The 16657-nt window shown below is 40.7% G+C and overlaps 1 protein-coding gene across 1 annotated transcript in view; it reads right to left on the minus strand.

Moving 5' to 3' along the window:
- The window catches only part of waca (WW domain containing adaptor with coiled-coil a), a 48490-nt gene extending 33625 nt beyond the window's left edge, over window positions 1-14865 (minus strand). Inside the window, exons 1-4 of the mRNA XM_076290495.1 lie at window positions 14654-14865; window positions 14418-14451; window positions 13299-13491; window positions 3969-4060 (exon numbers count right to left, since the gene is read on the minus strand). Coding sequence (XP_076146610.1) covers window positions 3969-4060; window positions 13299-13491; window positions 14418-14451; window positions 14654-14694 — 360 coding nt within the window. The 5' untranslated portion in view covers window positions 14695-14865. The remainder of the gene's footprint in view (window positions 1-3968; window positions 4061-13298; window positions 13492-14417; window positions 14452-14653) is intronic.
- Between the last annotated feature and the right edge of the window lie 1792 nt (window positions 14866-16657).

The raw sequence follows: 16657 nt of genomic DNA on the forward strand, positions 1-16657 counted from the left end.
AAAGACATTTCAAACAACTGGAGTTTATCCGTAGCCATCTTGCAACATTTGCTGACTGATTCCGGACTCAGCACTGTAGTCATCGGTTTAGCTCGCCTCTGGCCCGCCTATATCAGATACACCGATGTGATTGGTGCAGCCCGGTCCAACGCCATGGGTAAGGAGCATCATTATTGATTGCCAGAGTGACTCGCTGAGCAAATTCAAATTGTGCTCTCGCGAGAATCTGGATTTCCAGGGTAGATATCAACAGGAACTCAAACGATAGCCTACTCATATCTAAGTCATATTTTCATGTTTCTGCAGCATTGTTTCATGTGTGACATCCCTAAACAAAAGAGTTGTCGTCATGTGGAATAGCGGGCTAATAATTTATAAGAAACAAACTAACAAATAACCATTACAGCTACAGCTGTCGCCTCCTTTGCTCATTCCTGTTTGATGTTGGAGAAAGGTCACTAAGGGTTGTGATATTGTTCGTCACTACTTGCATGAGCCACGACTAAAAGACTTAAGATAATATCAAACATGTTTGATGTGGTCGTAACACCAAGAAGAGTCAGACTGACTTAAAACCGCTAAGATTGGCACCTTACACTAGACGATCTAGGATTTACGGGAGCGCGCCGCGACTCCAGTAAAACTCCCATGATTTCATTCTGACTTTGGAAATTTAGTCGCCGACTGAAATCGCTCAGGCTAATATGATCATTTTGACAGATTCGACTGAGATTCGGTAATTTAATTACCAAGTCGACAAATAAGGACCATTCTTCCACGACAAGTCCTCTTATGTCTTATATGCTTATATGTCATGGTCACCATTTTGAACTGAGATCCATATGAAAGGATATATTTATAGGAAAGAGGGCTCCACCATCACTTATGTAGACGGTAAGAGAAGATTGGTGTGCCATCACAAAATGTCAAAATATGGTCCAACATCTTGCTTTATTTTGGCAGTTATTCAACTGCCGATGGATGTCTGTCTCGTGGGAAACAATGTTTTTAGTTTGGTCGTTGGTAATACACAGCAGTTAAGCTATTACTCCATTTATTCACAGCAACATTCCGAAAGTTCTACCACCAAAGCCTCGTTTTGGGCGACTATGTGACATAAGTGTATGGCGACTGTGTGAAATAAGTGTATTGGTCTGGATCAGTTCAGTGCAAAAAACAATACTAAGAACACATTTCTGATTCTGGAAGACTTGAAAGTGTGGAATGCATTCTGCCGAATGTCCTATCCCTGTACTTTGAGTGATGCAATATAATAAAACTGGAACAGCCAAGTGCTCTTCCATCTCCACTTAAATGTTTGTAATTATTGATCCAGTCACTGACAGGTCACTCAATTTGTGAAACCATCTGTAGCATATCCATGTCCAAAAATGTCCATAGTGACCTATTTGACTGCATACAGCCCAATACTACTACTAAAACAGTCTTCATTTTCTTCAAAAATTTTCTCTTCCACAAAACCCAACATAGTCAAAGATATTTATTTGAAATATCTGCATTATGTAGGCAAATGTTACTTTCGTTTTGCACTGCAGCTTGTATTCGGTGTAAACAAGCATGCATGGAAGCCTGGAGTTTCAGTATAGCATTCTATATGAAGAAAACGGGAGTATAACGGGAGGCTACTTTTGTCCCTGTTCGCTACAGCTATATTTTGCATATTGCAGCTAATCCGTCTACTGGGCTAAAAGGCATGTTACCTTTTCTTCTCTCACTGCATTCTCAGAATCTCATCCTGTTCCTCCTATATGCTTCTTCATTGTTGGTACATTTACATTTTTCAGCTGAATTCGGTGGATTGAAGAAATTAGGCTAGTCTAACTTTCCGCTTTTTGAACGCAGCCTTGAATTTGACAGAAGCGACTAGCGAGTGACAAACTTAGATAAAGCAAAGCGAAACTGCTAACGTTGATGTGAGGTGTAGTTTTTATGCTGCATTCGCGATGTGATCCTATGGTTCGCACCAGTAATGTTTTTCAATGTTGCGGTGTATTTTGTAGATAAACATTGACATGGTTAGAAGTCATTCGCACCAGTGCGCCTAAATATTTTTTTGCACTCGCACGCCATCAGTTTTAATCACCTGCACATAATGATCTTTTCAATAATCTTATCACCCTTAGATGCTGTCCAAATTGCACAACTTTATCTACAATTTTCTTTAAACCTGGATCATCATAATCTCTTACTTATACCACACTGCAGAAAAAGTATACATTTTTTATGAAAAGGGCATTTAAGAAAAGGTTCCAATGCAAACTACTGCTGCTTTTGTCATGTGACCAGTATACAAACTACAATCTCAGTGCTAAGATATCATACTTTCAGCCCCATTACACAAGGCAATACTTTGGAGGACCACTGAGTCACTGCTTGTTGAAATAACTGCTCTCCTTTACCAAAACGATTAAGTGTTGAAGGCTTTGAGGCAAAGATCCCATCACATTTCCTTCCATGAGTCATATCATAACCTGTGTTTGTGTGCTTGCATACAAGCACATACACAAAGGTCAACAGTCTAGTCCTGTAATATGCTTGGAACATCAAAAAATTATGGTCCTGCAGATATTAACTGAAGACAGGAAATTACCTGACCAGGAAATGACCAGAAGACATCACTGTTTACATGTCTGTTAGGGGTGTGCAAAAAAAAAAATCGATTCACATTTGTATCGCGATTCAAGCTCTACCGATTCAAAAACGATTAATAGAATTCCAAAAATCGATTCATATATTTTTTCCGTTTTGTAACGCCATTTAAACTATTTTCCTGAAAGAAGTTTAGCTCGCCATTCCCATAGATGGCGCCGCGTCCATTTCACATTCTTGACGCCTGGGCACTCTTGACATAATGAAAAGTATGATTTCAACAGAGGTAGCCCATAGCTGAGGTAGCCTAGTCGGCGCAAACGTGTGTAACAGACCACTGTCAATGGTCTGTCAATGACGGGTTTCATTGAAAGTAGACGGGTGATCAGCTGAACTGTAAAGAATGCATGATACAAGTTCAGTGTTGTGTGTGGCGAACTATTTGTTTCTCAGCAGAAGCCATGAAACGGTAAAAGGCCAACAAATCGATTTAAAAGACATAATTTATTAACACTTTGAGTGCTAAAAACGCAATATTGCGTTTTTTGTTTACATGCGTTGACTGCCAAAATGTTGCGTTTTTAGCTTCTTTTTTTAATTACGAAAATAGACAATTCTAACACACCTTTGTGCGTTTTCATGAGATTTCGATCATTATCTATTTCAGTTCTATTCATCATAGACTTCCCAAAATCGCACAATCTGGACATTTTATCATAACTCGGCTTTTGATGGTCGAATCAGGGACGCATGCACGTCAGGTCAAAATCAGGCCATTTATTTTCACTAGGTGTCTTTACAGGCAACACTTCTCAAGGCTCTAACAGCGCATATTTCATAAAAGACGCTATATCTTCATTTCTAGAAAAAAAAAAAAAAAAAAAAAAATCTGAGATTTTGATTAAAACTAGCCACTGTTTACTTTGGGATTTCTCAGGAACAGAGGCATGTAGAAATAAACGGTTTGTACCCACGGAGACCTTAAAATCTCACCTTTTAAACAAGTCATAGTATGTGTCCATAGCTATAACATAGAATACGCTGTGGCTATACAAAAATCGTCAATGATCTAGATTGCTGGCACTCTGGGCCAAAGCTTCCGAAAACAGCACGGCATTCAAAGTGTTAAGTTGTTTTTCTATGCCCTGTTGGTATTTTCCTCTTGTTAAGGGACAAGAACATTACAAAATAAAGTATGCATTAGCAATGTAGCTAGCTCAGTGGAGGAGGAGCAATATTAAAACACACAGCTAGCGTATTTGTGCACTGGTGGCTAACTCACTAGGGAAGAAAAAGCATTACAACATGTCTAGTATTAGCATGCGTGCTGGCAGATAGCTCAGTAAAAAGGTACTCACCGTGTCAGCCGTCCTGCTGGGGTTGGAATGGGAGTTGGCACTGTGCAGAGCGCTGTGGTTGTGGGAGTTCTCCTGAGGGGAATAACTGGTCCCTGTAAAACCACATAAACCCACAACACAGAGACAGTGTTAGACAAAAGCACAACTCAAAATATAACCAAACACACAGAAAAGCACACAATATCAAATATCACACAAGCATAGACAATTTGAAAATATACATTACATGTGGAAAACTACAGACAAAATGAGGAACCCCGAGGCAGCTGAGGCCCTGAATCTTTACCGATTTCCTCCCCTTCTTCAGAGGCAACTCTGTGCTAGGGACTATCTGAGACACCAACGCAGGTATTAACGTTTTTTACTCCTGAAGAGCTATGCTTCAACAGAACCTCAGACGGTGCGGCAAGAATTGACAACTGTCAGTTTTGCCTAGAGGGCTAAAATTCATCAAACCAATTCACCTAGAATGTGACATGGACATTTTTGAAGCCCCCAAACAATACTAAATTTTGAAGCCAAAGTAAGTGAGATAAAAGAATGCAGTCCCTCAGAATAAAAATTCAAGCCACGCGAGAGGTCCATCTTGGCCCTTTAGTACACAGTTCACTAACAATACAATAGCATTTGTGGAATCAGAATGGGCTTATGAACTGGAGAATGCACAACATTTAACCATTGAAATAGTGCCACTCAACAAATGCATCATTGCAGGAGCACTCAACAAAATTTGCGTTGTTCAAGTCCATGGCCGACTCAATGTTCACTCAACAACTAAACCTGCAGCGGCTCAATTTGTGCGAGATATAAATCTGTTGTGCCAGTGTTCAGCTAGATTACTTCATACACCGATTTTTTTCTCTCAGAGAAATGATGGGGTAGCTGCATGCAACTGATTGCAGCGTCCATACCATACTCAAGTCCAGGCCCCAAAGGAACCCAGGATTGAATCACACCCAGTCATTTCTCGATATCACCTCATCTCTCTTTCTCTCTCCCACTCATTTCCAGCCACTCTTCACTTCACTTCTCTTTTGCTGACATATAAATGACTAGGTGTGTGTATTTTGTTTTAAAACAACCTTTAATGCAGACGCAACCCAGGTCAGTAGTACAGTTAGAGTGGTACAGTACAATTAAAAATAAAGGGAATAATGTTCCCTAACATCAATTGCATCAGTAATATACGTGTAATTTTCAACAGACTAAAACTAGGACTGTCAAAAATCCTTGTGGCACCATGCATTTTAATGGCTCTTGATAGAGATGGCTTTCATCATGTTTTTAACAAGACCAAATTAAAAAGTGGCAGACAACCAGACTGACAAGTATTTTTTCAAAGATTAACAGCACCCACATTAACACACCTCAAGTGTCTCAGTTATCACCATCATTCAACCAGCAACACAGAAATCTACAAGCCACTGGCACCAGCATCGTTTCTAAGGTGCACTATACATATCTGTCATCATCCAAACATTAAAACACAACTGAATTTTAAAAAGTGTTAGCTCCACTAGTTTTCTAAGTGACATGTTCTCATCGAAAAGCTATTATATGGTGAGTGTAGGATGAGAGCGAGACTCGAGTGGGAATGAAGGATGAACAGGTGGTCACACAGACGGGTTGACACAGGGCTGAGACAAATGCATGGCTGTTGGGAACATGATGGAAGGGGCAGAGAGAAGTAATGGGAGGTGTGTGCGCATTAGGTGTGTGTGGGAAGAAACAAGTATACAAGTGCAAGTTTAAGATTAACGGAAAGCAGCAGGTAGTCTGTGTGTGTCTCTGAGCAAGCGTGAGTGATAGACAAGTTAGCACAAAGGTACTGGGGGGTGGATGGGGCGGAGTATGCCGATAGAGACTGAGGGGGCCACCAAGAAACCCTGCACCTGCACATAGCAGGGTTTACCCACCCCAAAACCACACACAGCCACCAGAGAACCATTACTATGGCAACCAAGAGTCCAATGAGGCCCCCTGGGACACTAGCAGCTGTGTGTGTGTGTGGGTGTCATCAGCCGTTGTCACACAGAGTAAAGAAATAGAGGGGAGAGCCAGACACAATAAGAAGTGGGGAAAGGGGGGGGGGGGGTTATAAGGCTAGCAAATCTTGCATCTTCTTCACACTAAAGTCGTCAGCAGAGCATCAACCAAAAGACTGGGACATCATAATAATGGAGATTTAAGGCTTTTTTGGTTTTGTTCTCTAAAAAATGCCTGGGATTGCATTGCCTTTTGAGGCAGCAAGTATCCATCAAGATGAAGTAGACTTGTTTTCTGTAGAGGAAGTGGAAGTCTTTGGGTCTTGGGAATGGAAATGAAAATGAATGGGGAAAATATCCATGGCAGGCTAAGAATAACAAAGATGTGTATTAAATGGAGAATAGCAAATGTTTTATTAGCGGGTTGAGTCATAACAAAATGATGCCTTTTAAATCCCTACACTAGGGTAATAGAGTTATGGTAACCCATCATTGAGACGCCTTTCAGCTAAATATGAGGCGTAAGGAAAAACTCGGTGGCTTTAGAGCAGTGGTCTCCAACACGGTGCCCGCGGGACGGCTATGAGGCGCCCCCAGCGCACTTTCTAAAAATAGCCAACAGGTCGCCTGCAGATCACGCTCTAAAAACACGCTCCATTGTGAAGTTTTCAATAGATATTTAAGTCTAGACCAGAACCATTTTAAGAATGTATGTAGCCATACAGCTGTAACATTACATTTATATTGGTGATACCTTACAAATTGTAGCTGCGTTAAATTTTAGCCTTTGGCTCCAAATCCGTTTCCCATTCAATCTTTAAACAACAACGGAAGCGGAGCGCATACACGCTGCTCGCACGCATAGACGGTAAAGTAGAAAAACTTGCTTGTCTGGTGTAGCCAATGGAAGCATATCTTTGCAAAAGTTCTGTGGCCATTCAATGTTCGTCAAATACGGTTCTTGCATGATTGTTCAAGGACTGAAAAACAATTGCTTTAGCTCACAGGCCTTTTCTCCTCCGTAGGCAACTGCCGTATAATAGCGCTGAAAATGTTATAGCATGCATGACTGAGCAGGACTGTGCATTACCCTTTTTTGTCAGATCATGGATCATTTCAGGTGTGCAATAACTTTAAAAAGGAGTTTTCATATGTTAGGGTGGTGTGGGCGATTACTATTGAAATGTTAAAACCGAATTGTCCACTGAAATCAGAACTTAAACAACCCCTGAATTCATAATAGTGGGTGGGTATAAATTGGGTACAAATTGTAACCCAAATTATTAATTGCACAAAAAGATAGTTTTTTTTGTAAAAAAAAAAAAAAATAGATTAGATTCCCCATGCAAACTTTGAAATGAACAAACTGAACAAAAATGTTGGTAGTGTTGCATAGGTTATTGATATTAAATGTGAAAATACAGTTGCTTAATATATAAAGACGTATAGGCCTGCACAATATTGATAATTTAAAAGTAAAAATCACATAGGCCTATTATTTAGGAGGACTACCCTCGCAAAAAAGGGGTGAGGGTATGTTTGTTTTAAATGAGTAGCCCTCCATATGATTTCGGGTCTTCAGGTAGCCCTCATTCCCAAAAAGGTTGGAGACCCCTGCTTTAGAGTATCGATTTCAAACGCCAACAATACAGAATTAAGATGCCAGAGATGTGTGCATGCGCTCAACCTTAAAAAACAACACTGACTCGCCCTGATCTGCATTCATACCTGCATCAGTCCGCTTACCACACACCAGATACCTCCTATTGATCTCTACTGAGCTGTGGCTCTTTTGACATTGGAGATGTGCCCTCTCCATCTCTGGCCTTTAAAAGCAGCTTTTCCATTCAGCATTCTCTCAGGTCGCACTAAAATGGTGATTCCACAACATGCATTTCAATAGGATGGCCTTAAAAGAGTAGGCCTTTAAGTGGAACACTTTGCACGTATGACAAAGCTGACCATGACCATATTCACTCTCATTTGAAAATATACATTACATGTGTAAAACTACAGACAAAATGAGGAACCCTGAGGCAGCTGAGGCCCTGAATCTTTACCGATATCCTCCCCTTCTTCAGAGGCAACTCTGTGCTAGGGACTATCTGAGACACCAACGCAGGTATTAACGTTTTTTACTCCTGAAGAGCTATGCTTGGCAAAAGTGACCATTCAACTGACACATTTTTGTGTGTTCTTAATATTGCTTAACATGCACAATCCCATAACTGTTAGCGCATGACAGAGGGATTGTGATCAACAACACAAAAAAGATCGGTAACCATCTTGCCTCATGCATGAGAACAGCAAAGTGTCAAAGTAAAGATCACAGTCTATTTAGACTCCAGCAGCAAAACTGACTGAAAGCAAAACTAAGGGAACTTTAAACACCTGGATCGAGCGGTTGAACTGGAGTATGAAGCATTTGACCTCAAAACAAGTTTGTTTTTTTTCGGTATATGAGAACACAGCAATCACACTCAGTTTTGGAACAAAAGAAATGAGATGGCTCATTTCCAATAGAACTCTAGAACAGTACATTTCGTATGAAACGTCTGTTAGAATTGAAGGAGCAATCTGAGTATTGTGAGTAGTTTCATTGTGCATGGATATTTGTTTACAAGTTTTGATCTACTCTGGCAGGCGTGGTGGAGCGGTGGTAACGTCACCACATCAATCGGTCGGCCCAGGTTCGCTTCCCAAACCCGCCATTGCATGCCGGTGTCGGATGAAAGCATCTGCTAAATACCAGTCAACTTTAACTTTAAATTCAGATGAAAATAATACAAACCCAGGGATAAGCTCATTATTTGCATCGACTCCGCATGTGATCCAGAAAAAAAAATGGTCTAAAAAAAACCCTAGAAACCAAATCGAGCCACTAGTTCTGTGCAATCTTGCTAACATACAAACCAACCCACCAATCAACCAACCAACTGACAGGGTTAAAAACCTCCTTGGTGGAGGTGTCTATAAATATATGAAGACATATACTATATACCCCAGATGATTCAAACGATCATAAAACACAACCCTTAAATGATTCTGTTGAGCAGAACACCAGGTCCAGGCCGTGATGAAAAATACTGGCGCTGGGCTTGGTTCAGATTTAACAGTCACTCCTTAGGTGGAACACACCTACAGGGTCAAATCAACTTTATGTGTTCCATCTCGGCACTGGAAACGGGCCCTAAAGGCATGAAAAGACTTGGCATAACTTACTGAATCATGTAACGGACAGGCAAAAGCTACGGTGGTTTGGTAAGAATGCGGATCTGAATGCTTGTCGTCTGTTTAAGACAAACGTGTCCAGGATTTTTAGATTCTTACACTGACAGACCACTTTCAACTTTTAAAAGTGCCCTGCCACACAAAACCATTTTTACTTAAACATTTTTTTTAAATGAGTTAGGTCCATATGTGTTTGTGCCATGTCGTGAATGTGGAAATGAACAACTACCTCCTCTATTAGCTCTAGCCAAATGGCTTCAGTTTATTTTTCGGAACAATGCCACAGGCTTTGCAAAAAGGTTGCTGTCAAAGACTGGATCAGTAGGCTACCATCGTGGGAGTCTACGACCAGTGCCCAGTCCGTAAGTAAAACGTTATTGTCAACTCAAGGAAGTGTTATGTTATACAGGTGTAATGCACTCTCTAGCCTAGCATGTTTTATGCCTATCTGGACAATGCTAGAACTCGCTAGCAAAGGTAAGTTCATGCCATGAAGCTAAAATTAGTTGATAACAGTGTCATGTTATGGACGAAACCGACTAGCTGTTAGCCAATCAGAGTCATGCAGCTTAGCTAGATCGTTGAATAATAATGAGAACTGGCGCAAATTGAGCTGAGTCTTCCGGCAGGCTTTCTATACCATGCTAGAATCGCTTGAAACAAGGTAAACCAAGGCATGTTTTCTACAAAAAATGTTACAGTTCATGGTAGAACTTCAGAAATTACCACAAAGTAATGAAATACGTGTGACAGGGCACCTATAATAAAGAATAGGCCTAACTGGACTGTCAAACTGAACAACAACCATTAAATTAACCAAAAAAGCTTGCCAAAGCCTTGCATCTGCTGTGGAGCTCCTTTGACGCAGGAGCATACAATTTTTAATTCATTTAGTGTAGAGGTGGGGATGCATTTTAATTCTGGCTAAGGACGCCCTGAACTGTGCCTTTTTGTAGCAAGAACAAGAAGTCTCTTGGCAAAATAATTCACTTCAAATAATAGCAAATACTAAAAGGAGAGAAGCCATGACTATGTATATGGGTCCAAAACCAGGTAATAGCATATAAACATCAAGAGCCAGGAGTGAAAGTCAGACAATGTTCATAAAGTTTGGGGGGAAATGAAAAAAACCCATCATCTCCGGGGAGCAATTCTTCAAGACTTTCATCCTAACTCATAATGTCTAAAGGCCATAAGTTTGGAACATTGAGGTAAATGAATACCTTTACTACCTATACCACCACCTGCTGAGTAACTCCTACCATCAATGTTGTGCCAATAGGGTGTGTGTTCAGTGTAGAGAGAGATAGTTTAGTTAACATTGCATATAACAAGACATATGTTTGCAGGATGGAGCCGATTGAAACTAGGAGTACAAATTTGAAAGAAAAAAAACAATCACAAAGGAGGGAAGGAGAGAGAGAGGGAGACCACACACACAAAACAAAGCCTGAACAAACTAAGGGATGAGAAAGATGATGGAGGACAAGAGAACAAGACAGTGAGGTTTTGTCTGGATTAAATATAGCACAGGTTTTAAGCACATCCATGTATTTAATCATGCATAATTACACTGTCATGATTGGCACTCAACGTTCATTATCCAAAGAGAGGAGACGAGGGGAAGAAGCAGAGCCACCTCCTCCTTCCCTCCAGCACTGTCTTTATCAGAGTAACTGGTCCATCCTAACCTCTCTCAGTCACGCTAATGCACACATGCCCCAGATGTTCAGGCAGAAATTGATTGGGTGAAGAGGATATATAGGCAAGGATATGAATAAATAATGAGCTGAGGTGGTCATCTAGTTCTGCTGGAGTGCGATGGGTAAGGTGTGCTTGCCTGACATCGCTTAAGACTGGCCAAACATCCCCAGGAGAAGGGGGGTCACTCGGAGGACAGGTAAAAGTATTGATGAGGATCTGAACAAGCTGCTTAAGCAACACAAAACCCTTTTATGTATATGTGAATGCTTGTCTATGTGAACTGTAATGTACACTTGTATCTTGAGGCAGCATCTATGTGTGTATGTGTTTGTGTGTTATTCAGGGCTGTTATGGAAAACAGCAAATTTTTCAAGTTCGGTGTGAACAAATCAGACTATTGTTAGCGATCAGTGACTAAAGAAGCAGGTCTCCAACTTGTATGCTAACCACAAACCATCTTCAGATGAAAAGTATTGTGCTTTGCATTCTCTTTACCTACATTTGCCATCATGTTGATTTGATACAATGGACAGTTAGTATCTAGTTTTCACCAATAGCTAACCAAAACTATGACGATAAGGATACCTATTGGAGGATTAGGGCAACAATGCATTAAGACTTGTGAAATGAGATCTTTCACTTTCCTCTTATAAGCCATTAGTACACTATAACGATAAGCAGGAAATCTGAAACCGAAAGGCCGAAACATGTGCTCTAGGACCACAAGAGGAGATGCATTTAATGAATGGGGGAACTCAAGGTTTAAGGCTTAATGGACATAACTATAGAATCTGTCAAAACAGGAACATTCCTACCCCTTCAAATGTATTCACTGAAGTAGAATTGGCATCACTATGGCAAGTTAAATATGAGGCATATCTTCTACAGCCTCTTGGGGGACATTCACACAAGGCCCTTTGGTCCAGACCCGAGTTCGTTTGGACTGTTGGTTCGATTAATTTGGTTAAATGTGAACACAGTCTACCTAACTGGGGTTCAGACCCAAGACCAGACTCGACCTGAAAATGGTGGTCTGGGGAAAGGGTCGCTTGAATTCCGGTGAGGTTCACTTTGGTGTTAATGCTATACGTTCCAAAACCAGGAAATAAACAGCGGCATTGTGACACAAGTGACATTGGTAAATAGAAGCTTGTGTTTATGTGAGAAATGGACCCGGTGCACAAACAAAAATGTAATGTGAATGGAGAACTTGCTGGGGCAGGGCTGGGGAAATCTTCACACTGGCAAAGGATTAATGGTGCTACTGGAGATCTACACCATATTTGTATAAACCAAAGAATGTTACTAATATCTCTGCATTTGTGAGATGCTTATGTCAAACATGGTTACACATTTTGTCTGGTTTTGCCCCAACATTTTATGTTGAGCTCGCATGAGCCACACCATCATATTATGGTCCATATGAGTAAAATTCCTTCCAATTACAATAATCTCTCATCCAAAGATATTACTAATTTACATGGACATTTTTATATACAAAACATAGGCAGCTCACATGTGCAATGAGGGTAAGCATGGCAGAAAGTGGGAGCTAATTTCTGATGACTGTCAGGAGTGAGTTTTACTTATTCAGAACAATATTTGTGTTGTGTGGCTCTCAAGACTTTTCGTGAAAGTGACTAGTGATGAATGATACTGTTTTCATGCCTTCAGTTCCACGGTCATTGCCATAAATAAATAAATACATAAACACTATTTGCCCAGTTCAATGCATAGGCTGCTCAATCTCTGAGAGTTAAGACAAATACCACATCTTCCTTCGCTTACATACTACAATTACTATTGGAAAAAAAAGTTGCGTACTCCACTTATAAGTCGTACTGACTGTGAATACATAATCATACAGAATACAGTGCTTTGACTATGATTTGCACAATCAAATTTCAGTGAAAATATTAAAATTAAAACTAGAAAATAAGCATATTATGGTCATAATATTGAGGGCATTCTATACCATGACATACCAAATCCCAATAATATGGATCTCAATAAGTATGGGCCTAGATCATTTGCATTACAGACTACTGTTTACAGATTTTCAGAATAGTGAATTTGACTTGGTTTCTATAAAGAGTATTCAGCAAAGTCTCGGAGTCCCTGAGCTGCATTTGTGGATTATGGATATGTCTCTGTTTCCTACTTATTGAATACAACATTGTACATTTGACAACATTATCTACATGTCTATTTAATTGTCTCCATGCTATATTAAACAAGTGTCCCATCACATCACTGTAGAGACTACCTGCACAAAATATGTTATGTGTTTTGAGACTTAACCCTTGATCAGATTATTTTTCACTTGAAATTGAAGTACTGGTCCATGATTACTTTGATAAAGGTAAAGATATTTAGTTATGTTAATTTCTGGACGTCTGACCATCCTTACCTCCATCCCTCTCTCTGCCTCGGTGTGTGTGGATCGCTTTCGCCCGGCCATGACTGGAATTGTCGGTGTGTTTGTTGTCTGGGCTGTCAGATCGCCGCAGGATTTTGCACGGTGGGGTGGCATCAGCAGGGTCTCGCATCTTCTCATGCCGGTGGTCGCTACCGGGGTGACTCTTCGATGAGTATTTAAGAGTCTGGGAAGACACACATTAAACACTCAAAGCTAAAATTACGTTTATTGGACATAAAAATGATTTAAAGGGTGATGGATAATATCAAAGTCGGTAAAAGGTGTAACACTCTGTTCACCTAAAATTGAATGCATTGTGCACATCGTGAAGGAAATAGATGTTGTTAGTATTGTGTGTTTATCGTCTTTATCTAGTTTAAAACATACAAAATAACATACAGTCGTGACTTGAGCTGGGGTGAAGACATGGCCGTAGTACGTCACTGACAAGCTAAACATAGCGATCTAATAGTTGCTAGAAGACTAACCTTAACGTTACGTGGCTATACTTTAACTTTACATGTCATTAGACAGCTGATGTTTATTTTTTAATAGACGACGGATTTAAGTGTTGTTTTGGTGAAACGTATTTTGACACCCGCCCAACAATTTTGACACATTCATCACGGTGTTTAGCATAAAATTAGTTGATGAAAAAAACATTATATGTTGGTGTTTAGCAGGGCAACATGTTCTTGATCTTACATATTTCAAGTTTATGAATGTATTTTATTGTCTGTCGTTCAAACTAAGGGCCGTAGATATAGCTAATAACATTAAAAATATAAGCGCTGTCTAGTCGGTTGCAGTAGCAGCGACCGTCAACCAGGCCTCAAAGCTAACAGGCTATCTCAGTGCTCTAGCTAGCTGGCTAATAAAACTCGTTAGCAACATGTTATTGTCGTTATATTCGACGGCCAAAAACGCCTAGTCTAGAACAGAGACACAATTTCACTTCAGATATGGAAGTCAGTGTGTTTCTTGTTCGAATTAAACCGAAACAAGACACTTTTTGTGATATTTTCCGCACAGCGGCCTATACTGCCCTAAAAGCCTGTTCTAGAGTACCCCTTTTTTAATCTTATTTGTTTCTTGCTAGCTTGTAGCTACCTGATAGGGCTGTGAGTCCCTTCGATCGTTGCACCTGGAAAAGAAAAAGAAATTGGTTAGTTGGGTCAAAGTCGTAGATCATTATTGGAAGTCAGTGAATCATTGCAACAGCTGAAATTGCTTCCTTAAGTTTCTGGCTACTTATTTTGGTTTCAATAAAAATGGCGGATTGTCAAAGCGGAGAAGGGAAGGAGGAAAATCGGAATATAGCTAGCTTAAAACGTAGATCTGTTTACCCATCGCCGAGTCTCGCTGGTTTCCTTGCATACATTACCATCAATCCCGTGTTGGTGTGTGTGGAGCGGATGTGAAAGATAGTAAACTTATTTGTTTTGTTTTCAGGTTAAAGCCAATCAAGTCTGTTATATCAATAGTTCTTGCTATGTGAGTCTCTTCTCTTAGCATTCGCTAATCGGAAGAGCGCCCTCGGTCCATCTCTCACTCGCACACAGCAGACTCTGCCCCTATCTACGGAGATGAGAAGCTCAGCCCGACAGGCGCCCCGCCTCCCCCTCCCACATCGACATCCGGGACATTTTCACCCTCTCAAGTAGGTAAAACTCGGCTGGATTCAGCTGGCGTCCGAAAATGCATCACCCAACCAAATAAACCAACTATTCTCATTAGAGTTATTAGGGCTATTTTATTAGAAATTAATGTAAAGCAAGGGAGAAGTAGTGCGACACATATCGACATTCACATAATGTATCAATGTTACCAATTTAAGAGATTTCTTATTTAGTATGAGACCCTGGTTTGTCTATCATCAACAAGCTAAAAGTAGACTGCGAAACGGAGAAATGGCAGTGCCCTACAGAGAAATTGCAGAGCCGTATACGGCTTTGAGAAACTGTGTTCTCTGCTGACATCTGGTGGATAGAGGTAGTCTAGCAAGGTTGTTTTCTTGCGCTATTATGACAAAAATAATTAGTTGCCTAACGCCCAAACCTTTTCCCAAATTAACCAATTGATATAAATGTGACCCAATGTGAATTTTGCAGTATGGTCTTCGACACAAAGGGTAGGTCTACCATACATTTTGATATGTAGGTTGGACTGGAGGCCAAAATTGATTTTGTAACGCACTCAACCATGCAAACAGGGTTCCTGTGACACCCCTCAACAAAACACACACACACACACACACGCAGGCACGCATGCACACAACACACACACACACACACACACACACACACACACACACCATATCAGGTTTCTGCAGTGTAAGAGAGGGAGGGTGGATTTCTACAGCCACAGGACCTTTCCATAAAGGAAGCAGATGAGTATCCAAACCTTGCCTCCCCTTTCTCCCTCTCACACATGCCACACATAGACACAGATAGAGACAAACAGACTAACACACACACACACACACAAACACACACACACACACACACACACACACACACACACACCACAGAGAGAGAGAGAAAAGGAGAGAAAGAGAGAAAAGCAGCCTGCAAATCTTTAAAAGTTACGAAAGTCTTCATCTTGATATTATGAACATATCTGGACTTCACTTCACTTTAAGTCATGTGTGTGCGTAAGAAACTAGCAAAACACTTTAGGGCCAACCTTTAGATTCATCATATTGGCATGTGAGACTAAAATGAACAGAATTCGTATTTGGACTGAAGACAGTGCACATCCTCTAAATTTACATCCTTAACCCCCCTGTTGTATTCGCGGTCAAATGTGACCGATTGACAATTATTTTCTTTCAAAAATATTGTTAACTGACTACCATGAGGCTCTTTTACTTTGTTAACACAGGGCATCTGAACACACAAAACAAAATTTAATAATTTTCATAACAATTTGAGTGTTTTATTTAACTTAATTTAACGGGGGCAGCCGTGGCCTACTGGTTATCGCTTCGGACTTGTAACCGGAGGGATGCCGGCTCGAAACCCGACCAGTAGGCACGGCTGAAGTGCCCTTGAGCAAGGCACCTAACCCCTCACTGCTCCCCGAGCGTCGCTGTTGTTGCAGGCAGCTCACTGCGCCGGGTGCTTCACCTCACTGTGTGTTCACTGTGTGCTGAGTGTGTTTCACTAATTCATGGATTGGGATAAATGCAGAGACCAAATTTCCCTCGCGGGATCAAAAGAGTATATATACTTATACTTATACCCATGTGTATTTCCGATCAAAAATGACCAGCCATTAGAAATGAATGGGTGAGAAAATGGTCAGTGTCACTCCCCCTCTTTGCTTATATGCCAGCCCCCACTGGAACC

The sequence above is a fragment of the Alosa pseudoharengus genome, unplaced genomic scaffold (assembly GCF_046254945.1).
Source record: "Alosa pseudoharengus isolate Yale_2024_CS ecotype anadromous, Long Island Sound unplaced genomic scaffold, YU_APseudo_1.1 YU_APseudo_1.1_scf_18, whole genome shotgun sequence".
Classification (NCBI taxonomy): Eukaryota; Metazoa; Chordata; class Actinopteri; order Clupeiformes; family Clupeidae; genus Alosa; species Alosa pseudoharengus.